The sequence below is a fragment of the Diplotaxodon limnothrissa genome, linkage group LG22 (genome assembly GCF_057381915.1).
Source record: "Diplotaxodon limnothrissa isolate DT_005_m linkage group LG22, D_limnothrissa_male_GT1.1, whole genome shotgun sequence".
In the NCBI taxonomy this organism is placed as follows: Eukaryota; Metazoa; Chordata; class Actinopteri; order Cichliformes; family Cichlidae; genus Diplotaxodon; species Diplotaxodon limnothrissa.
The window spans coordinates 28218092-28245833 of NC_140616.1; the positions used below are offsets into that span (position 1 = coordinate 28218092).

The 27742-nt window shown below is 39.8% G+C and overlaps 2 protein-coding genes across 2 annotated transcripts; both read left to right on the forward strand.

Annotated features, from left to right (window-relative positions):
• The first annotated feature begins 273 nt into the window (after window positions 1-273).
• On the forward strand, window positions 274-4251 carry paqr7a (progestin and adipoQ receptor family member VII, a). The gene is made up of 2 exons (XM_085346221.1): window positions 274-347; window positions 3156-4251. Exons 1-2 carry the CDS (start codon window positions 274-276, stop codon window positions 4249-4251), a joined length of 1170 nt encoding a protein of 389 aa, XP_085202347.1.
• A 16936-nt stretch (window positions 4252-21187) lies between these two features.
• Window positions 21188-25185, forward strand: LOC146610099 (uncharacterized). The gene is made up of 5 exons (XM_085346174.1): window positions 21188-21221; window positions 22167-22661; window positions 23234-23301; window positions 24119-24162; window positions 25080-25185. The coding sequence occupies exons 1-5, from the start codon at window positions 21188-21190 to the stop codon at window positions 25183-25185; spliced, it is 747 nt and encodes a 248-aa protein (XP_085202300.1).
• Window positions 25186-27742: the final 2557 nt, after the last annotated feature.

Consider the following 27742-nt stretch of genomic DNA (forward strand, 5'->3'; position numbering starts at 1 on the left):
TTGGTTTTACATTCATTAGGGGTATTTAGCACTTGGACTCTATAAGGTTCAGTTGTTAGTTCAGTGTTGGGGGTGTTTGGGGAGGGATGAAATTTTATTATGTATGTATTTATTTATTTATTTGCAACGGAAACAAAACTATACTGCTAACAGGAATAACAACGACGTACGACTGAAAAAATAACGCTTTTAATTGGGTGGGGTAAAAGACTAAACTTCCGGCCGCATTTCCAGCGCCTCGACTGTCTTCAGAAGAGCGATTCAATCTGTTGAATGTACTGTCGGCAGGCGGAGGAGGAAGGAGCGGTCGTTTTACCGACGGACATCGACAAAACTCAGGCTGGCAGGTGAGACATCATCCATTTATGACTTCATGGGTAGCTGAACACTAAACAGACCGCTAATGTTACGGACACATTAAGTCGAATAAGTCTCCTTTTTACCTTTAAAGAACTGTTTTGGGATGTTTTCTCCCCAAGACTCTGCAGGTAGCATACACACGATTATCTGGTAAATCGACACAACTTTAGCGAAGGAAGTTTGATATTCAACAGGCTGTAGCATGCTTTTAAAAATGGGAAGGGGGGCTTATGTAGGCAGTAAACTGGTGTGAGGTGCTGCGTTTTTTCTCGATGTCGCGTTCTTATTTTACAATAGCCTGCCACTGCAAATTATTATACAAAACTTAAAAAAAATCCTTCCTTTGCTGAAATACAGACCGGAAGAGGAGGCTGGAGAACCGAGCTCAGGACCGGTTCTAGCCTGCTACAGTTAAGTGAGGGCGGCCAGTTACAAAGAATAGACGCAACTTGGGCCAGACATTAACATAAACAGCTGATTAGTTACCCACGGGTTCCAGGGTTTGAGTCTTTTCTCTGAGGTCTGGTCACATGATTTCTGTCAAAAGTCACCACAACAAAATTCACCTGCCAATCCAGCAGGACAGCAGAGTAGCACCTTGGTCACACACTGCACCCCAGCAGTGTACTGAGTGAGATAAGGGGATCTTTAACCTTTCATCATCTTTCCATTGGTTCCCCTCTTGAAGCCCATTACAACTTTTGCTTCTTCTAGATAGGACTTGTGGACCAAATGTTTTATTTGTTGCATCATCTTGGCTCAAGCTGAAATAACCTGAAAGAGAGGATAAAGCACACAGCTGCAAACGAAAGGGGCGCGCTTTGTTTGTAACACAAGGGGGGGAAAGCTGACGGGTTTATATGACAAATTTTGTTGATACTTCCGAGGTACAGCAGTCTCTGCAGGAATCAAGAGCTGTAAGAGCCGCACAGTTCATCCAAACATAGAGACACAAACTCTCTCTAAACCCATACAACAAAAGCTGCCTCATTCTTCTTGGTGTGTCAAAATGCTTTACTGTGAGTACTCTTTAAAACAGGTCCCTCGCAGTAACAGCAAGATAATCACTTGAGAGCAAAATAACTGCTCTAATTGAAAACTTAGTAATACACATGCACAAGCACACATGAAGTGGCGGCTTCTCTCAGAGCTCTGCAGCCAATCATTAAAGATGTAAATAAGGAAAAATGTTTCTGGTTTTTGGAGGGGAGTGGGGTAATGACTAAAACACCTCAGCGTAGATATATTGTCTTGTTACGCGCATTAGCTTAAGGTGGGAAGAGAAAGAGCATTAGGACATAGCTTAACAACACAAAACTGCTCCTATAGGTAGAGTGGAACTACTCTACCTGTCAGTGACTCTATATGACATCTGCATGAGGTAAAGCAGGCTCTATGTTTGAGTGTTTCTACAAGCATCAGGACTGTCTATTACCTTAAAAGTGTAGTGGTTATAGATTTGCCTAACATGTCCCTGGGAGCAATGTTCCCTCTAAGCTGCGCACGTGCGCAATTGCGCAGTCTCTGCGCACAGAAAATCTGCTTTGCGCACAAAAAAAATCTACCTGCATTGAAATTAAAATTAATACTTTAACAATTCTGTTTTGCAGTGTTAGTCAGTAAGTGACTGGTTGCTCCCGTATGTGATTAGAACGATGCCACCTATCCCATAGTCCAGCCAATAATGCGATTCACATTCGTATATACGCAGCCAATCAACGTCGTTGACAGGCTATGACAGCGTCCTTAAGTGCCGACACCGGTGTTTTAGCTGCCAAGGCGGCGTGGCTGATGTGGAGTGAAGCCACGTTAATGACAACGTGTACAACCATTGGAGATGTGAGCAGGACAGACGGAACATTTGACGGGAAAAGTGTGGACTTTATAACAGTTTTTAAATTGTGTTGAAAAGCCACGAAAACCAGAGTTGTGATAAAAAGAAATGTTGACGCTGTCCAGCCCCACGCACGGGGATGGTAGCTCGTTAACGGAGATTTGCCGTGTTGTGGCGTTAACGTCATTTCAGATTAACCTGAAAGCACTAGTGGGAACACAACGAATATGACTGCACATTTACTCCAACAGCATCCTAGTGCAAAGACAAGTGGAAGCAGAGAAAAACAACAAGCACGCATGCTACAAACTTTACCCGAGTCATTTAGACAGCCGTTAGCACATGATTCTCCTTATGGGGACCTGATATGTTTAATATGCTGCTGAGAATATAGCCCAGAAGAAGCGGATAGTATAGCTTTTATTTTGGAAAGAGCCATTTCTCTGCAATAAACTCTCTTTTCCAAAGATGAGTGATTCCTCAGTCAGATAGATTTATTATTTTATCCCTTTGTTGTTTCAGCAACATTAAATTTAAAAACTGTACGTTTGAGTTAAGATATATATTTATAATTTTAATAAATGACAAATTAAAAAAGCATGAACATTTTTTTGTATCGAAAAAAATATCGAACCGTGACACCAAAGTATCGAACCGAACCGAACCGTGAATTTTGTGTATCGTTGCACCCCTACCATATATACATACATACATACATACACATATATACATATACATATACATACATACATATATACAGGGTTATTTTAAAATACTTTACATCAGAAGAACTGCCTAACTGTGCTTTCTGCTTTGGATCCAGAAAAGATCTATTCAAACAATCCCTGGAATCATCCCAACAGCCTGCTTTGCCAATGTGTATCACTGTTGTTGGAGCATAATGAAATGGTTGAAAATAAAACAAATTTGTGGGTTTTAACTCTTAAAAACCTATCTGCAGGAACTACCCAGTGTGCATCAGCCAGCTACTGACAATCATGGCAACCACTGTGATGGAGAGCATCGGCCGAGTGTTCATCAGCCTGCAGCAGATCCGGCAGTTTCCCCAGTTGCTGACTGACGCTGCACCCTCCATGCCCGGCACCGTCAGAGACACCGAGGTTCCCTCCTACTTCCGGGAACGCTACGTCTGCACCGGCTATCGTCCACTCAACCAAAACTGGCGCTACTACTTCCTGTCCTTGTTTCAGCGCCACAATGAAACCTTAAACATTTGGACTCACCTGGTGGCATTTTTAGTGTTGCTGATTAAATTGTGCCAGCTTACTGAGACTGTGGACTTTATCAGTGACCGTCATTCGTGGCCCCTGCTCATCCTCGTCCTGTCCTCTTTGACCTACTCTGCATTCAGTGTTGTAGCTCACTTACTGGGAGGAAAGTCTGACCTTGCTCATTATTGCTTCTACTTTCTGGACTACGTAGGGGTAGCGCAGTATCAGTATGGCAGCGCTGTAGTCCACTTTTACTATGCTGTTGATGAAAGCGTCCATGGACTGGTGAGTGGTATCTTCATGCCCACCGCCGCAATCCTCAGCTGCCTTTCATGTTTGGGATGCTGCTACGGCAAATACTGCAACCACAGCCTACCAACGTGGGTGCGTAAGGTGTGCCAGGTGGTGCCTTCAGCACTCGCCTATTCCTGGGACATCAGTCCAGTGGCCAAGAGACTGTTCTTCTGGTCCAGCAGTGATCCAGCCATCATCTACCACTTTGGCCAGGTGGCGTTCTTCCTCAGCTGTGCCTTCTTCTTCACCTGCCCTCTGCTGGAGCGCTGTTTCCCCGGGCGGTGTGATTTTGTGGGACAGAGTCATCAAATCTTCCACGTTTTCTTATCTTGCTGCACCCTGTGTCAGATCCACGCCTCCTACCTGGACTTTGTGGGCCGCAGGAAGTTGTACTCAAGTCTGCACGGAAGTGGTGATGTTGTTCTATTTGTGGGGCTGTATGTGGTCACTTTGATTATGTGTGTTGGAATTGCTGCTTTAATGTTGAGGAAAGTGAAACAAGTGCTGGACTTCAAATTAAAGTCCAAATAATCATACAAGCCTTCCTTTAGTGTCACTCCTTTCATAGAAAGGGAACTGATTATTTTTGCAGCATAATAAATAAATAGGTAGCAAATTGCAAGAGGGATAAACAGTGATATTAGAATTTTTATATTCTTATGGATTATTTCTGAATAACACAGAATTTTCATGTATTAACAAAGCCTGGTGCTTTATTTAAAAGAGTACAATTCTGTAAGTTTAGGAAGATCATTAAAAGTAAAAAATGATTGCCTACATGTTATTCTGTCAATTTACAGTAGTGTTATTTAAACAGATGATATGTGCTTTGTTAAATTGTCATGTTGTAAGGATATTTTTGTAGCAATGTCTGGAGAGGATCTTGTGCAATTTGCAAGTAATTATTTTGCAAATTGCAAATTCAGGTGCAAATAATGTGCAAAATAATGCCCCCCCTCCAAGCATCCTGAATTGGATAAACAAAAGAAACTGGATATATGGATAGAGGGATGGATTTACGTTGGTTTTTAACAATGTAACTATAGGTATTATTTAAAGGTGATTACTGATCACAGCTAAAATCTGCATTTCTTTAAGATAAAGTCTGCTACATAATTCCTGTTCAAACACTACAGTAAAACTAAGTCCTATTATAATATAGTGTTGCCAGAGAGCTGCAGTATTTCAGACCTTCACTTTGTGCCTTGGTAGGCATTTTCTTCAGTTCCCTTGAAGGCTGAGTTTTCCTTGAAGGTTACTCCATCAAATAATAGCACAGTGTGCGGAGTCTTCGAAGGAGAGCGTTGGGTTTCTGCATGTAGGCTTTAAAGCTCTGAGGACACACTGGAATGTTGATGTCGACTGCCAGTCTAAGATTTAAACCTCATTTTTTGTTGCTGTGCCACCACAAGTTTCAGCATCATAGCACTTTGGAATATGTACTTAATGTATTTAAGAGAGCTAGATCTTTTTTTGTATGAGGGATTTAATATATAATGAAAATCGTTTTCAGTTCAGTTTTGTTTTTTCCTTTTGTTTTTGTACCCTTGTATTCTTCAGGTATATACCTTTACTGTAACCACTACTGGCAGTGATTAAGCGGGCCTTTAGAATGTAAAAGAAATGATTATGAATGTCACATAAGTGCAAAGCAAGGGAGGTTTTTGCTGGTGTTTGTGGGAGATGATAATGCTACTGACCAAGAGGTAAACTAGTGGGATTAGTCAAATAAGCATCTCTGGAGGCAGAAATAATCTTGTTTTGTTATGTATGTAACAATGTGAAATGTCTTTCATGTATTAAACCCTTTCTCTATTCATTGTGTGAATTTGTAACAATACTTGCACAACCACAGAAGCCATAACAGTGCTTTTTTTTTTTTTTTTTTAATGAGGGTGTTAGGTAATGTGCTGCTCAGCTCCAGGGTCGTAGTAATCTTGCCACAGCTTAAAGTATTAACAATGAGCAATACAAAATGAGGGTACCTGTTGGTATTGCTGCTAGAAACAAAGAGAATAAGTATAATGTCATATACTTGCATTTATATAATGCTTTTGTAATTTTATTGGTCACTCAGTCATATTTCTTGTTATATTGTAAATTAGCCTGGATCAAACATCATCGTAGCTCATATGTCAGACGCGGCAGACATTTTCAGTGCCCAGAGATGTGTAGTTGTTGCAAAGCGTTTTTCATGGCAACAAACCCAAAACTCACCAAGTGAACTCATAATAACCAAAAATTAAAATCACGTGAGTTAGGCAACACAGTTTACCTCTTTACCTTATGTAAACCAGCTTGTGACTGACTATGTATAGGCCTGTCAGTTCACATTCAGTTAGTCTAGCCAGTACTAACAGCTTAAGTACTATACTAGCCCTATAGTACTATAAAAGTCATAGAAAATAAGCACAAAATATGCTTTGGTGTATGAAATTAATATTTCTGAGACAAATGATGAGTAAGAAAGCATGTAATAAACTCAATAGTCCACCATGTCCTTTTCAGAGACAAAGTTACAGTAAGCTGCAGTAACAGCAGAGGGAAACATTTTATTTCAAGCCCTTGATTTGTCCCGGATTTACGCCCTCAGTTGTGAGGTTCACATCATAGTGAATACAAAATGATGTTTATTTTGAATTTTGTTTTTTTGTTCTTATTAGAATCAAACAGCATGATAAAGCTCAGTCTGATTCAGGCCAGGCCTGTCTTGTGATTGACAGTTTGCTACCATATGAGTATGTACAAGCAAAAATGGTGATAATACTGACCCACAGTTTTATTATGCACTATTGCACAGACTCTGCCATGATTGAAATGACAGTAAAGCTGAATTGAAATTACACATCATTTTACTGCTAAAATTTTTTTAAAGCATTAAATTGAGGATTTGTAGTTTTGAAAAGTAATTTGTCAGGCTGCGCAACTGAGACAACATCTTTCTGCCAATAGTTTCTTAAAACTTTATGCAAGTGATTTTTTCTTACTTTGTATCTATTATATGTACATATATACAGTATCTCACAAAAGTAAGTACACCGCTCACATTTTTGTAAATATTTTATTGTATCTTTTCATGGGAGAACATTGAAGATATGACACTTTGATACAATGTAAAGTGGTCAGTGTACAGCTTGTATAAGTCTAAATTTGCCATCCCCTTTAAATAACTCACCACACAGCTGCTGGCAACAAAAGTGAGTACACCCCTAAGTGAAAATGTCCAAATTGTGCCCAATTAGCCATTTCTCTTCCTGGTGTCATGTGACTCATTAGTGTTACAAGATCTCAGGTGCAAATTGGTAGAAGGTGTGTTGAATTTGGTGTTATTTCTCTCATACTGGTCACTGGAAGTCTAACATGGCACATCATGGAAAAGATTTCTCTGAGGATCTGAAAAAAAAAAGAAGAATTTTTACTCTCTATAAAGATGGCCTAGGCTATAAGAAGACTGGCAACACCCTGAAACTGAGCTGTAGCGTGGGGGCCAAGACCATACACCAGTTTAACAGGACAGGTACCACTCAGAACAAACCTCGCCACGCTCAGCATCATATCCAGGGGGTGTCTTTTAAAAATGGATGTATGAGTGCTGCCAGCATTGCTGCAGAGGTTGAAGGCGTAGAGGGTCAGTCTGTTAGTGCTCATACACTGCATCAAATGGCTTTCATCCCAGAAGGAATCCTCTTCTAAAGATAATGCACAAGAAAGCCTACAAACAGTTTGCTGAAGACAAGCAGACTAAGGACATGGATTACCTGTGGTCTGATGAGACCAAGAAACGTATTTGGTTCAGATGGTTCTCAAGGTTGTGTGGCGGCAACCAGGTGAGGAGTACAAACACAATTATATCTTGCCTACAGTCAAGCATGGTGGTGAGATGTCATTGTTTGGGACTGCATGACTGCTGATGGCACTGGGGAGTAGAGCTGGGCGATATGGCCTAAAATCCATATCACGGTATAATTTGAAGCATCTGCGGTAACGATATATATCGTGATATATTCTTTTCTTCTGTATAACGTATTTTACACACTATAAGGCAACTTACAATCCTTTAATTTTCTCAAAAATCGACAGTGTGCCTTATGTATGAATTCTGACCTCGAACCGATTTTATGTAGTACACGGCACATAGAAATCTGTCAAAATGTTTTAGTACGACTTTGGTAAGCTATGATGGCGCATGGCTTGATGGATTGCTGGAGCATTACGGCTGCCGTAGTCAGGAGCCTCACGCAATGTTGCCAACTCCTCAGTAAGGAAAATCAGTATTGGCTGACCGTAAAGTCGCTAGAAGTCGCTAAAAGACGTCATCGCCTAATTTGCATAATAGGTCATGCTAATGTCATTGTAATCAGAATCAGAAAGAGTTTTATTGCCAAATGTTGAGCAGGTTTACAACATTAGGAAATTGCTGCGGTACTTAGTGCAAACATACTGTCATATAACGCTTAAATAGACATAAAAATAAGAATTAAAAGTGCTAAGTAGATAGATATATACATGAGTGCAGGTTGTGATCAGTGCCTGTTACACAGTGAGGGGTGGTGAGGGAAACAGCAGACTTCACTCTATCTTAATTAAAGTAATTGTTTTATTATCTCTTGCCAACATCATGCACATGCAGACAGCAACTTCTCAAAATGGCTCCCAATCCAATTCCTGCTCCCTTTAAATACTCTAAAGACACACCTTCTTAATACAGACTGGCCTATAAAAGAGCTGCAATTGAGGCAGGCTTCCTCTTTACTGGGAAAACAAGATGGCCACACACAAATGTGCTACCATATTTTGGTAAATTTTATTATTTTTAAGAAAAACATATGCCAGCAATTAAGACAATTATTATTTTACATTCATTACGTGTATTCGATAACAATTGAGGAGAGTAAAAGTGAGAAATAATAAGCGGAACTGTTGACACTGTAGTCGTTCGCCCGCGGTTGCCTAGAGCGGACCAACTTCCTGTCCTCTCAGACGCAATTTGGGAAAAGATACGAGTGCTCCTGTGATTCTTTCTCTGAGACTCTACCTTTATTTTTAAAGGTCAGTATCGTCTTAAAAATACAGTGTATGAGGGTTTTGTGCCTCGTTCTACTTCGGTGTTTACTGAGAGTTATGTTGACACCGCCGATGTAACCTTAAGTGGGGTTTAGTTGAAAGTTACTGAAGCGCGGCACAGCAGCGGTGGTAGTGTAGTTAACAGTGTAAACTGGAGAAATGTAATGACCATAGATGCATATATTTGCCAAATGCCTTTTAATTACCTTTTACAGTTATTGAGCATATCTGACAAGTGAAAGCACTGGATGTAAATTATATTTGTTGATCGGAAATAAGGGACGCAATTCGGGAAAAGATACGAGTGCTCCTGTGATTCTTTCTCTGAGACTCTACCTTTATTTTTACAGATTTGTATTCTTTTTGTTATTGTGGTCTTCACATCTGGGACCCGTAACACCAACAGCAGAGGGGAAGAAACTGTTCTTATGGCGAGAGGTTCTTATGGCGAATGGACCGGAGCCTCCTGCCTGAGGGGAGCAGCTCAAACAGACTGTGTCCAGGGTGAGAAGGGTCAGCTGTGATCCGAGCTGCACGCCCCAGTGTCCTGGAGGTGTACAGGTCCTGCAGAGATGGGAGTCTGCAGCCAATCACCTTCTCAGCAGAGCGCACAACACGCTGCAGTCTCTGTTTGTCCCTGATAGTGGCTCCAGCGTACCACACGGTGATGGAGGAGGTGAGGATGGACTCGATGATTGCAGTGTAGAATTGTATCATCATCCGTGTTGGCAGGGTGAATTTCTTCAGCTGCCTCAGGAAGTACATCCTCTGCTGGGCTTTCTTAATGACGGAGGTGATGGTGGGCTCCCACTTCAGGTCCTGGGTGATGGTGGTACCCAGGAAGCGGAATGAGTCCACAGAGGTGATGGGGGTGTCAGTCAGGATGATGGGGGGGAATGGAGCTGTGTGCTTCCTGAAGTACACAATAATCTCCACTGTCTTCTGGGCATTCAGCACCAGGTTGTTGTGGCTGCACCAGGACACCAAACGTTCAACCTCCCTCCTGTAGGCAGACTCATCCCCATCCGAGATGAGTCCAATAACGGTGGTGTCATCTGCAAACTTGATTAGCTTGACAGACTGGTGGGTGGAGGTGCAGCAGTTGGTGCACAGGGAGAAGAGCAGAGGAGAAAGAACACAGCCCTGAGGGGAGCCGGTGCTGATGGTCCGGGAGTCCGAGACATTCTTTCCCAGCCTCACATGCTGCTTCCTGTCCGTCAGGAAGTCAGTGATCCACCGGCAGATGGGATCAGGCACATTCATCTGGGAAAGCTTGCCTCGGAGATGGTCTGGAAGGGTGGTGTTGATGGCAGAGCTGAAGTCCACAAACAGGATCCTGGCGTAGGTTCCTGGGGAGTCCAGATGCTACAGGATGAAGTGTAGGGCCATGTTGATAGTGTCGTCTAGAGACCTGTAACCTACGTTGTTGGAGAGAGAAATAACATCGTGGAAGAGAAAGTGAGTAAAATGTCCTAAATGCATTTCGAATTTATTTAGAACTACAAATTAAATTTCTTTTAGGAATTATTGTTTTTTTTAATGTCACAATTCCAACCCTGCTTCTTTATCCGGGCTTGGACCAGCAAAAGTGACCTGAAATTGGCACTCTGGTGAAATTAATTTGTGTGTGTGGGTGTGTGTTTATTAGTAGTTTTAAACCTTGTGATCCACAAAAATGCATAACAGTAATCTATTTATACTGCCCACCCCTAATTCAAACCTCTTGCCAAGTTTGGTGCCACTGGTTTACTGTGAGCAACTCCCAGCCTAAAACGCTAAAAACAATAAAACCCTAACCTTACTTACTCTAAAATCTCTACCGTTGGCTAAATTTCTATCGTTTCTACCCTATTCCGTTTATACCGCCCACCCCTAATACAGAGTATACAAAAGGGATAAATAGAATAAATTGGAATAAGAATACGAATACAAAGGAACAGGGGTTATGCTAAAAATCCAGTATTATTCCAATATTAATCCTAAATCTAAACATGCAGATATGACCTTCATGTTTGACTCACTCCCAAAAGCAGCACCTTTATAATAGATCTGAGAGTAAAGTATAATTGGTATAAAATGTCTTCTTTAAAAGGCACTTCAGGATTTGAGTTTATCTCCTCTGTCTTGTTTCAAAACCTTCCGTTCTAAGAAATTCAGAGAACTTTTTTTTTATTGCAATCCAATGTACAGGTCCTGTGGTGATAATACAATATTATAAAGGCAACACATGCAATGAAAATGCGTTCCTATATCGTGCTTTCGAGGTCTCAGTGGCATAATTCATTACTGTATGCTCCAAAGGTAAAACTGTGTGTTGTGAAATATTTATTCACACTTGTAGTCTGCAGAGGTTATGTCTGACAATTAATTCAGACAAAATAATTACAAAGATCTGTTAGTTTATACTTAAACCACAAAGGAGCTCATTTCAGTATTCAGGTCAAAAGAGTAAAGAGTAAACTTTTTTTAAAGTAAGTACTGAATATTATATCACTTATTTATGCGCAAATGTTTAATAAAGAAGAACGTTAAAACATTACTGTTGGCCACATACTGGCAAAGTTATGTGCCATTAGCGATGTTAGTACTAACTGGGTTTTAAAACCTTTACTTTAAAATATACGCCGCTATATATATACCTGACATTAATCTTACAGAAAATGTGATACTTTTATGGATGATTAAAGTCAGTCATATATCCACAAACACAACAAGCTGAAAGTCAGTGAATGCTGCCAAATATCATGGCACAAGCAGGATCCACTGCACTGTTAATGTTAGCTGTGTTATATTGCTGCCTCTGTTCGGTGGTGTCGAGCCAAACGGGCTTTAATATGTGTTTGAACGAGCTGACGGTTCACTCGTTAAGCTGAAAGAAAGATGCTTTAATCACAGGAGTCACACATGTGTCCACTGGGAACTCTCCTTGTTGAGCACTCGTAATAACACAAACACTAAATCCTCCTTCTCTTGTGCTGTTGTGTAGCAGTGTCTACACCTGAGACTGTCACCTGTCTGTCTGTCCTGCACTCTCTCTCTGATTGTGTAATAAAAGTATAACATGTATTTATAAGTTACACTTGTGTTTGAATCCTGCAGCTTATCACACATTTGATTTCCATGTGTGACAACTGCAAGTGTCCAGAGTGAGGACAGACTGAGGGACCCACTGCTGCACATCACCTGTGAGGCTTTGCACCCCTGATGATCCACCAGGAAAAACTCAGCAGTGTGTGAGGAAGAGGAGGAGGAAGAGCCAGCAGCAGCTGACAGATGGAGAGGATAGACAGACTGTTCCCTGTTTGTGAAGGACTGCTAGGAAAGTTTAAAATAACTAATTGCCTGTCCTGACTCAGTCTTATTAGGTAATGTTCAAAATATTTTATCATTCCAGTGTTTTCAGTGTGGGAGAAAGTACTCAGGGCCTTCAAGTTACACACTATGAAAGGCAGAAACAAGTTTAATATTCAGAAACCTAAAGTATAAACCGGATTGCAACAAAGTTGGGACACTAAACAAATTGTGAATAAAAACTGAATGCAACGACGTGGAGATGGCAAATGTCAATATTTTATTCAGAATAGAACGTAAATCACAGAACAAAAGTTGAAACTGAGAAAATTTATCATTTTAAGGGGAAAATATGTTGATACAAAATGTCATGGTATCAACAAATCCCAAAAAAGTTGGGACAAGGCCATTTTCACCACTGTGTGGCATCTCCTTCTTCTTACAACACTCAACAGATGTCTGGGGACCGAGGAGACCAGTTTCTCAAGTTTAGAAATAGGAACGCTCTCCCATTCTTGTCTAATACAGGCCTCTAACTGTTCAATCATCTTGGGCCTTCTTTGTCGCACCTTCCTCTTTATGATGCGCCAAATGTTCTCTATAGGTGAAAGATCTGGACTGCAGACTGGCCATTTCAGTACCCGGATCCTTCTCCTACGCAGCCATGATGTTGTGATTGATGCAGAATGTGGTCTGGCATTATCTTGTTGAAAAATGCAGGGTCTTCCCTGAAAGAGATGACGTCTGGATGGGAGCATATGTTGTTCTAGAACCTGAATATATTTTCCTGCATTGATGGTGCCTTTCCAGACATGCAAGCTTCCCATGCCACACGCACTCATGCAACCCCATACCATCAGAGATGCAGGCTTCTGAACTGAGCGTTGATAACAACTTGGGTTGTCCTTGTCCTCTTTGGTCTGGATGACATGGCGTCCCACATTTCCAAAAAGAACTTTGAATCGTGACTCGTCTGACCACAGAACAGTCTTCCATTTTGCCACACTCCATTTGAAATGATCCCTGGCCCAGTGAAAACGCCTGAGCTTGTGGATCTTGCTTAGAAATGGCTTCTTCTTTGCACTGTAGAGTTTCAGCTGGCAACGGCAGATGGCACGGTGGATTGTGTTCACTGACAATTGTTTCTGGAAGTATTCCTGAGCCCATTCTGTGATTTCCTTTACAGTAGCATTCCTGTTTGTGGTGCAGTGTCGTTTAAGGGCCCGGAGATCACGGGCATCCAGTATGGGTTTACGCCCTTGACCCTTACGCACAGAGATTGTTCCAGATTCTCTGAATCTTCGGATGACGTTATGCACAGTTGATGATGATAACTGCAAAGTCTTTGCAATTTTTCGCCGGGTAACGCCTTTCTGATATTGCTCCACTATCTTTCTGCGCAACATTGTGGGAATTGGTGATCCTCTACCCATCTTGGCTTCTGAGAGACACTGCCACTCTGAGAAGCTCTTTTTATACCCAATCATGTTCCCAATTAACCTAATCAGTGTTAATTGGTCTTCCAGCTCTTCGTTATGCTCAAATTTACTTTTTCCAGCCTCTTATTGCTACTTGTCCCAACTTTTTTGGGATTTGTTGACACCGTGTAATTTTGAATCAACATATTTTTCCTTTGAAATGATACATTTTCTCGGATTAAACTTTTGATCTGTCATCTACGTTCTATTCTGAATAAAATATTGACATTTGCCGTCTCCACACCATTGCATTCAGTTTTTATTCACAATTTGTTTAGTGTCCCAACTTTGTTGCAATCCGGTTTGTATGTATCAGCAGCAGAATGGACCTAAAAATAAATGTACTTCTGCCCAGTTTGACCCATTTAGCAGAAGCCAGCCTGTTTAAGGCTCTGATATCTATTCTGTATGACTTAAAGCAGTTATGACAATAAAGGAATATTTAATATATCAGTCTACTCTTCATTTTATCAGAAACAGTTATCACAGCTTGTACATTTTCTTTTTATAAATTATGTAAGCAATGAGCCAAATTTAGTAATGCCAACATACTGAAGGAACAGCATTTCTCCTATATATGATACACCTATAGATGCACTGTCAAAGACACTTGTCTTTGAGTGAAGATTTAAGGTGATAAGACATATAAATAACTGCAACTTGAATCTGTACTGAGGCTCAGTATTTGACAGAGTTCATGTTCATTGCTGTAATAGCTAATAATGATTAATATAATAACTATAATGTTGGCCATATTATATTTACATTACCAAAGTGATATGACTTTTGTCTCATGAAAAACATTAGCTAATTGTTATTTACTAACTAATCTTAAATGACTGTTCAGTACAGAAATGAAGCCCAAAAATCATGTTTTACTGTCCTGTGGTCTCAGCCTCAGATATTTATCAAATCACACAAAGCTCTTGTAGAAACAAATGAACAAAATATGTTCTCCTTCATTTCTGTCAAACAAAATTGTATGACACGTTTCCAGCGGTTAGTATCATGGTTGCTAGGCAACCTGGGAAGCGCGACGGAGACTAGACTGTCCCATTTCACAAGCCTCTCACTTCCGCACGCACCGTGCGTAGTGCGCGTACTTCAAGCGTGCCGACCCTGCCACAGCCTGAGAACCATCACAGACAACAGCGTCGGGGGCGGGGCTTAAGCTCGGACAGATCAAAGGCCTTTGCAACGTCACAACAAAGGCCTTTGCAACGTCACAACAAAGGTGCTTCGAAGGAGCCTCCAAATAGCATAAATAGAGCCTTGGCGACACTCTACACCAGTAAACTCCAAAGTCGGTCCGTCTAAAGTATCGCTGAGTCTAAAATACTGCTGAAAGTCAACCTTTATTAAATATGTCTCACGTTTATGCTAGAGCTAACGATCACGGTTCCCGTGCAAAGGTTCGCACAACTGAACAGCGTGCCCCCATTATTAAAATGCAACACAAGGATGTTGCACCTTGGGCACCACGCTTAGAGCGGTGGGACATAAATGCGAATAAAAATTTACTTCCACCCCCCCCTCCTCTTCCGGTTAAACCACAAAAACCACAGCGTGCCCCCATTATTAAAAAGCAACACAAGGATGTTGCACCTTGGGCACCACGCTTAGAGCGGTGGGACATAAATACAAATAAAAATTTACTCCCACACCCCCCTCCTCTTCCCGTTAAACCACAAAAACCACAGCGTGCCCCAATTATTAAAGAGCAACACAAGGATGTTGCACCTTGGGCACCACGCTTAGAGCGGTGGGACATAAATACAAATAAAAATTTACTCCCACACCCCCCTCCTCTTCCCGTTAAACCACAAAAACCACAGCGTGCCCCCATTATTAAAAAACAACACAAGGATGTTGCACCTTGGGCACCACGCTTAGAGCGGTGGGACATAAATACAAATAAAAATTTACTCCCACACCCCCCTCCTCTTCCGGTTAAACCACAAAAACCACAGCGTGCCCCCATTATTAAAAAGCAACACAAGGATGTTGCACCTTGGGCACCACGCTTAGAGCGGTGGGACATAAATACAAATAAAAATTTACTCCCACCCCTCCCTCCTCTTCCGGTTAAACCACAGAAAACGCTGCGTGCCCCCATTATTAAAAAGCAACACAAGGATGTTGCACCTTGGGCACCACGCTTAGAGCGGTGGGACATAAATACAAATAAAAATTTACTCCCACCCCCCCCTCCTCTTCCGGTTAAACCACAGAAAACGCTGCGTGCCCCCATTATTAAAAAACAACACAAGGATGTGGCACCTTGGGCACCACGCTTATTAGAGACATGGAAATATTAACAGCAGTAAAATACAGATAACACCCCCCCCCAACCGGTAGCAGCAGATAGCCGCCCCTCCCTGAGCCTGGATCTGCTGGAGGTTTCTTCCTGTTCAAAGGGAGTTTTTCCTTCCCACTGTCGCCATGTGCTTGCTCATAGGGGATCATTTGATTGTTGGGGTTTTATATTCACAACTGTTGTTGTGAAAATATTCACAACAACAGTTATATTGCAAAGTCTTCACCATCCATCAGCCATTACAATACAAATAATAAAAATCTTGAAATACATAAAAATGTTGATGTTTGATTTTGTTTACTTTAGTTTTGTTTACTACTACGTGTCTGATAGTGATTGTCTGAGTAGATAAAACAGTGGTCCTGTACCACCAACATCATTATGGAGATGTGTGAGAATGACTGGGAGTCAGACTGGAGGACTACTGTGAAATCAGAAAAAGCAGAGTGGGGAGGTACTTCCTGTACATTGCTTCTCCAGCTGTGTAAATTACATTTTTCTCAGCAGCAACAGCTTTGGGGTTAGGAGAATACCAGGACCAGTCAGTGCACAATGACCAATTCATCAGCTGCATAACAGCAGCTGGAGCCTCACAGCTGGAGCGCACTGTACTGAGTGAAACATTTTCACACTTCACAAGAAATAAGGACAGAAAACTTTCACCTCATCATTCCCCAAACAAAAGGGTTTCATTTCCAGATGCCAGGAGGACTAAGATGCCACTAAAGGCAGAATAAAAGCAGCATGCATATGGCCCTTTTCCATTAGTACCTTCTAGGGGTGGGTTTTGATCATCAATTTTTCGATTAAAATCAATTCTAGCTTGCATAACATGATATTGATTCATTAAAATCCTGAATTGACTTTTAAATATAAATTCATTTTGCTCAAAATGCCAGAATATCAGGTTAAACCTTACAAAATTTCGACAACCACCCAACAGCTAAAACAGTAAATGAGAGCTGGTGCACGGATTCTGCACAAAGACGTTTCCTTGCTATCTGGGTAAACACTAGTGATGGGATTTCCGGCTCTTTTTAGAGAACCGGCTCTTTCAGTTCGGCTCACTAAAAAGAGAATCAGAATCAGAAAGGGTTTTATTGCCAAATGTTGAGCGGGTTTACAACATTAGGAAATTGCTGCGGTGCTTCAGTGCAAACATACTGTTATAAATTAAGCTTAAATAGACATGAAAATAAAAATGAGAATAAGAATTAAAAGTGCTAAGTAGATAGATATATACATGATATATACATGAGTGCAGGTGGTGATCAGTGCCAAACATGGAATGATGCAGTGAACACAGCGTAGGGTCATGTGTTAGGGGTGGGAACAGTCATACGGTTATTGTTCATGTGTTCAACAGCAGAGGGGAAGAAACTGTTCTTATGGCGAGAGGTTCTGGTGCGAATGGACCGGAGCCTCCTGCCTGAGGGGAGCAGGTCAAACAGACTGTGTCCAGGGTGAGAAGGGTCAGCTGTGATCCGAGCTGCACGCCCCAGTGTCCTGGAGGTGTACAGGTCCTGCAGAGATGGGAGTCTGCAGCCAATCACCTTCTCAGCAGAGCGCACAACACGCTGCAGTCTCTGTTTGTCCCTGATAGTGGCTCCAGCGTACCACACGGTGATGGAGGAGGTGAGGATGGACTCGATGATTGCAGTGTAGAATTGTATCATCATCCGTGTTGGCAGGGTGAATTTCTTCAGCTGCCTCAGGAAGTACATCCTCTGCTGGGCTTTCTTAATGACGGAGGTGATGGTGGGCTCCCACTTCAGGTCCTGGGTGATGGTGGTACCCAGGAAGCGGAATGAGTCCACAGAGGTGATGGGGGTGTCAGTCAGGATGATGGGGGGGAGTGGAGCTGTGTGCTTCCTGAAGTCCACAATAATCTCCACTGTCTTCTGGGCATTCAGCACCAGGTTGTTGTGGCTGCACCAGGACACCAAACGTTCAACCTCCCTCCTGTAGGCAGACTCATCCCCGTCCGAGATGAGTCCAGTAATGGTGGAGATGGCTCTTTCGGCTCTGAACCGGCTCTTCAGGTTGTTTTGTTGCTTTAATTAATTTATTATTAACAATAATATAAAATTATGCACAAAAGGAATTACTAAGGTAAAAAAAGTGTTTTTATTTATATATGTTTATATATAAATATATGCGGTGGCCCCTAGAGACAAAACACGTACAAACTCCAAAACACATTTCTAGCATGAACTGAACTTCCAAAACAGAGCTACCTAGATCACTTAAATTACACAATTGAAAGCATGAAAGCATATGTGTATTGTTTGTGTATTTATACACAAGCATTCATATATAGTCAAATAATGAAAATAAATAAATAAATAAACACACCAAATCCGGTCGTTGGTACTTGCTGGCTTGTGTAGCCCCTAGCATCCTGGAGCATTTCTGTTGTGTTTTGTACGTGTTTTGAGTTTTTATGTGCTTCTGAGTTTGTACGTGCTTTGGAGTTTGTACGTGCTTTGGAGTTTGTACGTGTTTTGGAGTTTGTACGTGCTTCAGGGTTCGTACACGATTTGAAGTTTGTATGTGCTTTGTCTGTAGGGGCCACCATAAATATACTTTTATTTATTCACTCCACATAAAATGTAATAAATAAATCATATAATACTATATAACTATTTAAATTTTCAGCTTTTTCCTTTTACAAATTTAAAGTGAAACACCAGAAAACACGGCAAACCACAACACAATTAAATATAAATTATAATATGAAAACAAAAAGAAGATGCATATTCTCTGTTATATGGACCTGCATGAATAAACTTTCTGAATCCTTTATCATCCGCAACTGAAAATAGTTGTGGATGGTTACTATTTTTTATTTTATTTTATTTTATTGATTAGCATTCAAATATCTCAATGAATACAGAACAAAGATCTACCACAAAGCAAGAAAGCATGAGACAAGGCTAATCAAAAGGTATTGGCTGAAGCATTTGCTTATTACGCCAATACGGAAGAGGATACTGAACACAATAAATTATATAATGCAGGCAACTATCTGAGAGAAAATTACTGCAGATAAAACTAATTACAGGCTGTTATTTGTGTATAGGTTCTTGCATTGACGGAGTGAGCGATGTATGCTGGGTAATGGCACAGCTAGCGATTGGGTGAATTTATTGCACCGGTTTTATAAACTGTTCTACAATCCTTTTGATATTTGGAAATCTGTCGATCATTCTGCTACAGCTGTAAGATATCTTCTCCAACTCCTCTGAATACATGCAGTCATTTTACCGTCTGCTTTGGCTAATCACGCTCTTACGTATTAAATTAAATTAAATGCCTAATAAAAAAGCTGTTCTTTTTTATTAGGCAAAAACATTTTCGGCAAAAAAACATTATGCAAAAACATTTTCGGTGCTGTTAAGGAATTCACAGCGACTCACTTGTTTATTTTTGAGAAAGTTTATTTTTTTATCATATTAGATGAGCGGCAGTGACGTCAACGTACTCGATCGTACCACAGGTAAGTGCGAATCTGAATCTGTAGATTTTTTTTAAATTATTTTTCTTATTTAAAACCAAAAAGAAAAACCCGAAACAGTGAGCTCACAAAGCAGTTCCATGGGTTAAGATTAGCAATTTCGTGGAACAGCGAATGACTTAACATTTAATAGCATATATGTTACCACACCACATGTGCTGTAAGTTAGCTAAATTCATTTCTGTTAGCCTATCAAGTTAAGCTTATCATATATCATCATCCAGGGTACAGTGATAGAGAAGTGTGTGCTGACGTTTGCTGTTGTTGCCACTTTGTAAAGTTTGAGGGTTCTAATAAGGGTCAGTGTTGCCAGATTGGGTTGATGCTCAAATTGAAGATAGACGTTATCTATCAATCTAGCTCTCTCTTTATGGCTCTCTCTCTCATTCTGGCTCTCTCTCTCTCTCTCTCGATTTTAAACTTAATAACAGCATTACATAATCATTAAATAGCAGACCGATCATCTATGCTGCAAATGAAATACAAATGGACACTAAACAGGGTTTATCTAAATCGTTACAATAGGGTTTAATGTATATATTTATTTATAAGGTGCTTCTGAATTCTGAATACTTTTTTTTTCTAAACAGGTTCTTCATCAATCAGCCTATTATTGATTGATTCCTTCCTACATCTGCTTTTTGAAAAACTCCTAAAGGCACTTTTAAGAGCCACGTCAGTCTGTTTGTATCTGTTCTTACTGCTGTCCTTATTGGTCTGTCTCTCTGTTTCTATCCGCATTTCTGTCTCTTTAACTCTTCAGCTTTTTTCTTGTTGTCAGTGTGCTGGTTAACCTATAATTTGCCTTTTGTCTGTCTGCTGCCTTTTCCGTCTGTAATTATTCTTTGTTTCAACATGACAGGCCCCAAATTCAGGCCCTGTACATTTTGCCAGACTCCCAATCAGGCAAGCAGAAGAACCTGCTATGTCTGCTTCGGAAGTCTGTCCAGCAAAAAGAAGCTAAAAGAAAAAGTAGAATCATTGGATAGCCAGTGGGCACAAGTTGTCTTGAAAAACAGAAATGTTTGCCGGATAATTGATTCTGCCCGTATTGCAGTAAGTAAAAAATTTTTTGTTTCATATATTATCATTAAGTTGTTATAAGATGTTGCTGGCACATTAACACAGCTCATCATATGTGCTTTTGAGAACATGCAACAATATTTTATCTACATTTTGCTAAAGACAAACAATTACTTTAACTGTAATACATCAGTGGTGGCTGTATGTATTCATATCAGTATGAATGTGTAAATGGTCTGTATTTGTATAGCGTTTTACTTAGTCCCTAAGGAACCCAAAGCACTTTACACTACATTCAGTCATCCTCTCATTCACACACTGGTGATGGCAGCTACATTGTAGCCACAGCCACCCTGGGGCGCACTGACAGAGGCGAGACTGTCCAAGCCGGGGCTCGAACCGGCAACCTTCCGATTACAAAACGAACTGCCAACTCTTGAGCCACGATCGCTGTGTGTGAATGCTTAAATGGAAACTTCTAAGAAGCTGGTGTGAATATGGGTTAATATTGCATGTTGTATAAAGCACTTTTAGTGCTCCACGAGAGTAGGAAAACGCTATATAAGAGTCATTTCGTTTACCATTTAACAACAGGCTGTGTTTGACTAATTTGTGCCAACTATTTTTTTTATTAATTTCAGGTGCAGAAACTTGAGTCTATAGGCTACAAGCCCATTTTATTTATTGGCAAAAAAAGACAAGGATTCACATAAGTGGGTAGCAGATGTTACTACCCATTTGGACCCCACTTCTACTACAATAAATTTCCTGGAGAAGATGCAGAGGGCTTATGAATTTATACTGTCTAAGGGTAAGAGTGAAGTCTGTTGTATACTTTCAGTCCAGTTAATTAATGCTAATTTATATAGCAACTTTTCACAACAAGTCGTCTCAACTTGCTTTCACAATCAGAATACTTCATTAATCTTTAAGCAAATTGTGTAAGTATATTTTAAGGTCATTAAATAACCATTGAAGGATATGTTATCAAAGGCTTCGTTCACACTGCAGGTCTTAATGCTCAATTCAGATTTTTTTGTCTGCTTGTTCACACTACAAATAAAATGTGACAGCAAACGCGCTCTAGTGTGAACGCCCAAAGTGCCTGCATGCGCAAAAGAAGACGTCACACACATTGCGCTCTGTTTAGACCCAGACCAAACAGTATTGTTTGACTGATGGCCCTTATTATAAAGACTTGTTTGAGACTTTATGTTTCCCAATTTTGCTTTAAGTTATTTTGTTATTTACATATGGCCTAATAATGATCCTTATTGCTGTTTTAGAGAGGAGCGGTGCTTCAAAGAGTAGTTTCAGATTTCTGTCAGAATCTGCAAATATAATGTTCACGTTTCTCCAACATTGTCTTCCCAACAGTTTAGCTGGATGGCCAGGAAGCGTTCATGATGTCTTCTGTGGTGCTTCTCTGGCGCTGATAATTGGCGTCTGTCTTGTGTCAGTGACGTGGAAGATCGATTTAATGTGACAGGACCGTTCAAACAGCAGTCGCTTTCTAAAATATCAGCTATGTATCGGATTCAGTAACACATACGAACGTGACCCAAATTGGATTTGAAAATATCGGATTTGTGCCGTTCACACTGTCAGACCATGATCGGATATGGGTCGCATAGGGTCAAAAAAATCTGATTTGCTGCGCTTTCGCCTGCAGTGTGAACGTAGCCAAAGTGTAGTTCCTGCTAAATATAAGGCCTTTTTTGAAAAATATTTTTATGAAAGTAAATATGTTTTATAGGAACCTCCACACCAGTGCACCCCAATACCCCCACAGAACAGCAGCTTGTGCAGTCCAAGAATGCCACCAAGGAGCATTGTGCCGACAAACAGACCCACATCAAAGAGCACGCAGAGATCCCCAGTGAAGAACAGGCAGAGACCCTGATCAACAAGCAAGCAGAGAGCCTCGCCAAGGAGCAACCTGAGATGACCACCCAGGAACATCAATCTTCTAGGCTCCTCGAGGAGCACCCAAAGAGCCTGTCAGACGAGCAGACAGAGACTGTTTTTGTTCTCAATCTTGTTCCTTTATCTCCTTCTTCTGTTCCATGCTCCCAGTCTTTCCAAAAAAAGAAGAGAGACAGAAGCACCTCACAAACAACCTCTCCCACCTCTCCACCACCTTTTAAACCCGCAGACCAGCCATCTCTGCAGTCTCTTCATCCACCTGCTAGCCACGCAATCTCCCAGTCCTTAAGTGAGGGTGGCCAACATGAAAATAAGAAGAGAAAGAGTAAGTATTGCTTTGCATGTTATGTCTTGAGATTTTTAAGTTTCTTACCCAAAAATGATACATATGTTGTCCTAGAGAACTAACAAACCATTGCAAAGTATTATTCACTAGTTATTTAGCTGCATTTTGGTGTACACTATAAAAAGACTATAATTAAATATGGTCAATCCCTTACTTTAGTTAAGAGGACTTTGTAATTCAACTTGATTGGATTGAGAAAACTAAAACGCACTTTGAGAGAACATTTTAGTTTCTCTCAACAAATAGTGTATGCATTTATATAAACAAGGTCTGGTGGCACTCAATTGCAAAATGAAGGGTGAATTTTTTTGTTAATTTGTTGGTCCTAAGTGAAACTAAGTTTTTACACAGAATTGATTCACAATTTATGGTATGTACTTTAAAAAAAAAACTCAACTGAGGTGGGTTCACTTTTGGACCCCAGAGGACAAATGGAGTATGGCAATCAGGAGGATATTACAGATTTTCACTTCTTGAGTGAAAACTCATATTTGATTTTTTGTGTATACAAGTCTTATGTTTTTTTTTTAATGTAATTTTTCATTTCTTAGGCTGTCGAAGATGTAGTAGGCAGAAGGTGTTCCAGTTTGAAGAAGTCACTGAGAGCAGGATAAATGAGGTAATACTTAAAATGTTTTCATTTGCTTTTCAGTAGACTTTTTACAGTAAGCCTATCTCAAGTTGTTTTCATCCATGCACTACAGCCATGAACTGTGCTACATGGGTAAATTCAAATGTACTTTTGAGATTAGTGAAGGGAAATGATTAATGGAATTACATTAAAAGATTGTATTGTATTTCATGTGTTTGTTCTTAAACAATTCTGCAAAATTAATCACAGACATTGAATACTGCTACATCTTGCTACAAAAACCTACATGGCTAACATAGAAATGACTGTATATGAGGAAGGATCATATTTTTTTCTGTGTAAGCCTATATCCTCAGTTGTTCTTGTTGAATCAGGATCATAGAAAGCACAATTTATAGATCCTGATATATGCTGACCAGCCCTGTCTCACTATAAATAGTAGATAATCATGTGTAGTTTGAAGTGTTTAAATGGACACAATTCAAACAATTCATAATGGGATGATATTGATTATGTCAGTGTATGATGTTACAAGTACGTCAAACTTTCCGAGGAAAAGAACATAGCCAGAGTCAAAAACAGATAGACGCAGTTAACTAAACCTGTGATCAAAATAATTTTTTGTGAATGCCACAATTGGATACATGCTTTTCAAAATCCTATTATTTTTTTTTTTATAAACAGAAATGCCTTACATACACATACCTACACATCTATCAAAGTGTGTTTACATGGGTCTGTGTGTGTCTCAGGTGTGCACACTGGATTACACACAAGCTTTATGAAGACACCTATCCATTAACCATGTTATTTAACGATTGCCTCTCTGATTCCTTCTGTCTAGGGGAACACAGAAGTAAAAGTGCGTTGGTTGCCTTGCTCTGTTTGGTAAGAAGCTCTTGATATTTCATTCTCTGAGAATGTTCTGTTTCCATCGATTACCTTTTTGGAGCACAAATGAAAATGGAAAACCAGGTGTTTTGTCACGTCTTACTTCTCGCTTTTTTTCTTATCCTATCTCAATTATTTAATCAATTAAGGATTATTGCAAAGTTGTTTGCCATCTTTGTCGAATCATAAAATAACAAATTTAATAAGAAATATATTTGAAACTGTTCAGAAAACACACGTAGTGTCTCACTTAGATGCAAAAGTACTGGGAATAATTCCAGCTGGACTGTGCTGGGGCCATAAGAGCACTCACATTAATTGTAAGAAATATATAAAAGCTATCAGGATTTTGACAAAGTGGAGAGAATTTGTCCATGTCTTACACAGATTTATGTGTGCCAAAGGATAAATCGCCTAAGCAGTGGAGGGAGTATTCAGATTCTGAACTTTCCAAAGAAGTACTAATATCACACTGTGAAAGCTTTCAGTTGTTTTGCATACTGTATTTCTAGCATTACAATTGTGTGACAGCAATGAATCTCTACAAATTAAAGAGTAAACAACAGCCTTTATAATAATCCAAAAGAAACTAATTATCACATTTGAACAATTTTTATTTTCACTTCACAGAAAGGATATTATGAAATGTTCAACTGAAAAACAATAACTAAGTCTTTCATATGTGTCGAGTGTAACTGTACAGTAGTGTTTTGTTTGTAATCCATCTAAATTACAAATAGTGTAGCAGAAGTTGAAAATATCCATAAAAATGACAATTTGCATTTTAGTACAGTACTTAAGGAAATGTCTTTATCATGTTCCACCTCTGGTGTTAAACATAAAAAGCACGAAGTAATCCCCAACATGATATTAATGTTTTTGGTGTTGTTTCTTTCAATAATTATATTTTCCAGTGGGAAAATCTGGGATGACACGTGGGAGCCAGCCAGTGAATTTCAACACCACTTTGCCATGCCAGATGTGCCACCTCCTTCAGCCACTGAGGAAGTCTTCTTATGATGTTGTGATGTTTGTTTTTCCATGTTACAAACAAGTAAGATATAATGTCTGAAAACTGAAGTTGTGTACTGTCTACAAGGAACACTTTCAGAAATATGTGGAACCAAAGGTCCATACATCCAGATGTCACATTGATCTTCTCTGTTCACAGACTGGATATGTTCATTTTCAGCAGTTTGATTGTTTAGAAATGTTAGACAAATATTTATACTTGTTAAAATGCATTGTGTTACGTAAAAAAAGACTTTATCTTATGTTGTTAACTACAATAGTAGTTCTGTGTTCTTAACTTGAATGTTTTTGTACAGCATTTATATTTGCTACATTCTTTAAAAAGTGAGTGTAGGCTGTTATAATTGTTACGGTGAATATGACCCGCAGCTAGCAACTCAATCCATAAAACACATCAGTCTGTTTCCCTTTGTTTCTCATATGAAGTTGTTATTGTAAACAGGTGTTCTGTTTAGTTTAAAGTATGAAGGCTGGTGAAATTGTACTGAGTACTGTCAATGAAAAGTAAAATAAAAAATCAAAGGTCTATTGAGATGTGAGAACTTGTAGTACTGTTTGATGTTGAGACTGAAAGTTTCCATTACTAGTAGTATCAACTTTCATAATTTTCTTAGATGCTCAACATTGACTTGGCCTTGATCCACCTACACTGTTATATAACTTCATTCTCTATGCAAATATTATTTTTTCTGCTTTGCACATATAATGTATACATAGAACACAGAAAATGTCAAATTGCACTACCAGTAATCATTTCAAGTGTGATGTCCCCACAAATAATAAGCATGTTAGATTATGTACACATATTTTCAAATTAAAATCAACATTGAATGTGGCTTTGTCCCATTACCACTGACAACATTCTTTTGAGTATTTTAACTACATTGATTATTAGAGGGTTAAGTCAACCCTCTGAGCTCTAACAGCACTTAACCCTGTATATTGGGACTATGTCATTTTTGGCTTTAGAAGATTACTAACAAATATTGGCCGTCATAGGAGAAAGAGAATTAAGCTGTTTCTGTTGAGAGATACGACCTGAACTACTATTTAGGGTTAGGGGCCAGTACAATAGCAAAACTGCTTAAAGAGATTGGAGCCAGAGGACAGGTGCTGCTGCAGGTTATAAGAAAATTAGCTAACACTGCTGAGTGGGCCAATCACTGGCTGTGGTTAAAGAGGGCTGAGATCACTTGGGCAGTCAGCTATCCGCAACACACATGCCCAGAATTGATCAAACTGTGGTGGAGCTACCTAAGCAGGGGGCATCAAAAGGGTAGAAAACATAACACTATAATTTGTACTGTGATAGACCTGAAGCCTTGTTGACTGATACAGCTGTTTCAGGGCTCCTGGGGCTGTGCAGTTAACCTCATGGTAGTGAAACATAAGGCAGGAATGAAAAAAGGTTTTGCTTCTACCCTCAGCTCTTTTTCCTGTTTGTGGGAGGCAGTGGAGATGTAGAGGGTACAGCCCGATCTGGGCGCGGAGGTATGGGATGCCAGATCACATGCCCCAGTTCCGGCTCTCCTCTCTTCTATGTTATCTCTTTAAGAAGTGAGGCTCTTTAAGCACTAAAGACCTAAATAGTACTTATCGTTTTGCAGTGAAGTGATAGAAGAAAATAAATTGTAGAAAACTAAATAGGAAAAAGTAGAAGAGAAATAACAATTTCACATCAACCAGTGACACACCGCGGGGCCTGATCAACCCTGGCAGGGCCTCCATTTATGAGGGTGTCTACTGGTAAGGGCCAAAACACCCAATGAATCCAAGGCCCACTACTGATGATGTGTCACAATATTTTTATATTATAATCTGGATTTGGTCTTTAATCCCTAAACCTAACCAAGAACTTTAAAAGAAACTAAAAAATGGCAAATATCTTTTGATAAAAGACCAAAAGACACTGTGAAGTTGATGCACACAACGATTTGTCCTCCTGATGAAGTTTCAGGACTGCCTTTCTCCATAGTGGCCATCCATCTATTCCTTTTGTGGAATAAATTTATGTGCTGTATGTGTCACAAATACCTAAATTTGATCTGGTGTGGGCTATAGTATTGAAAGGGTTGCATAATAAGAAATTGTTTTTGTTTGTGAAATAGATTTCTACGTTCTTTTTCACAAGTTACTTACATGATTGGCAGTCATTTTCAGTTTTTACATATCAAGTCTACAGTCATAACTATATTAAACAGAAATGTGTTTTATGTCTTTGTCATGGAAATATAAATGTCGCTAAATTTTAACTGTGGTGACAAAATGATCCATTGAAACTGCATGAAAACATCAAACTGACAGTTATTTTTCAACTTTATTTGATTGTGGTCATTGGTAATATAAAAACAAATAAACTACAGTGATACAGACAATTTAATGAAATTTGGTGGGGGTAAAATGACAATGATGTTGGTCCACCCTAAGACACTGTAGGCTTAGTAACCACTGGATCAATTAATACTCTAAATTTAAAAAAAAATATGGTTGAGCACATCGCTGTACAACTGGAACTAAACAAAAAAAGTTATATATCCAAAAGTTA

What these genes read in the sequence shown, in the direction of transcription:
- paqr7a (XM_085346221.1), top strand. Translation starts at nt 274, where the DNA reads ATGTACTGTCGGCAGGCGGAGGAGGAAGGAGCGGTCGTTTTACCGACG. An exon ending in GACAAAACTCAGGCTGGCAG is followed by an intron (nt 348 to 3,155) that starts GTGAGACATCAT and finishes ACCTATCTGCAG; the next exon opens with GAACTACCCAGTGTGCATCA.
- LOC146610099 (XM_085346174.1), top strand. Translation starts at nt 21,188, where the DNA reads ATGCAGAGGGCTTATGAATTTATACTGTCTAAGG. An exon ending in TGAATTTATACTGTCTAAGG is followed by an intron (nt 21,222 to 22,166) that starts GTAAGAGTGAAG and finishes TATGTTTTATAG; the next exon opens with GAACCTCCACACCAGTGCAC. An exon ending in CTGAGAGCAGGATAAATGAG is followed by an intron (nt 23,302 to 24,118) that starts GTAATACTTAAA and finishes CCTTCTGTCTAG; the next exon opens with GGGAACACAGAAGTAAAAGT.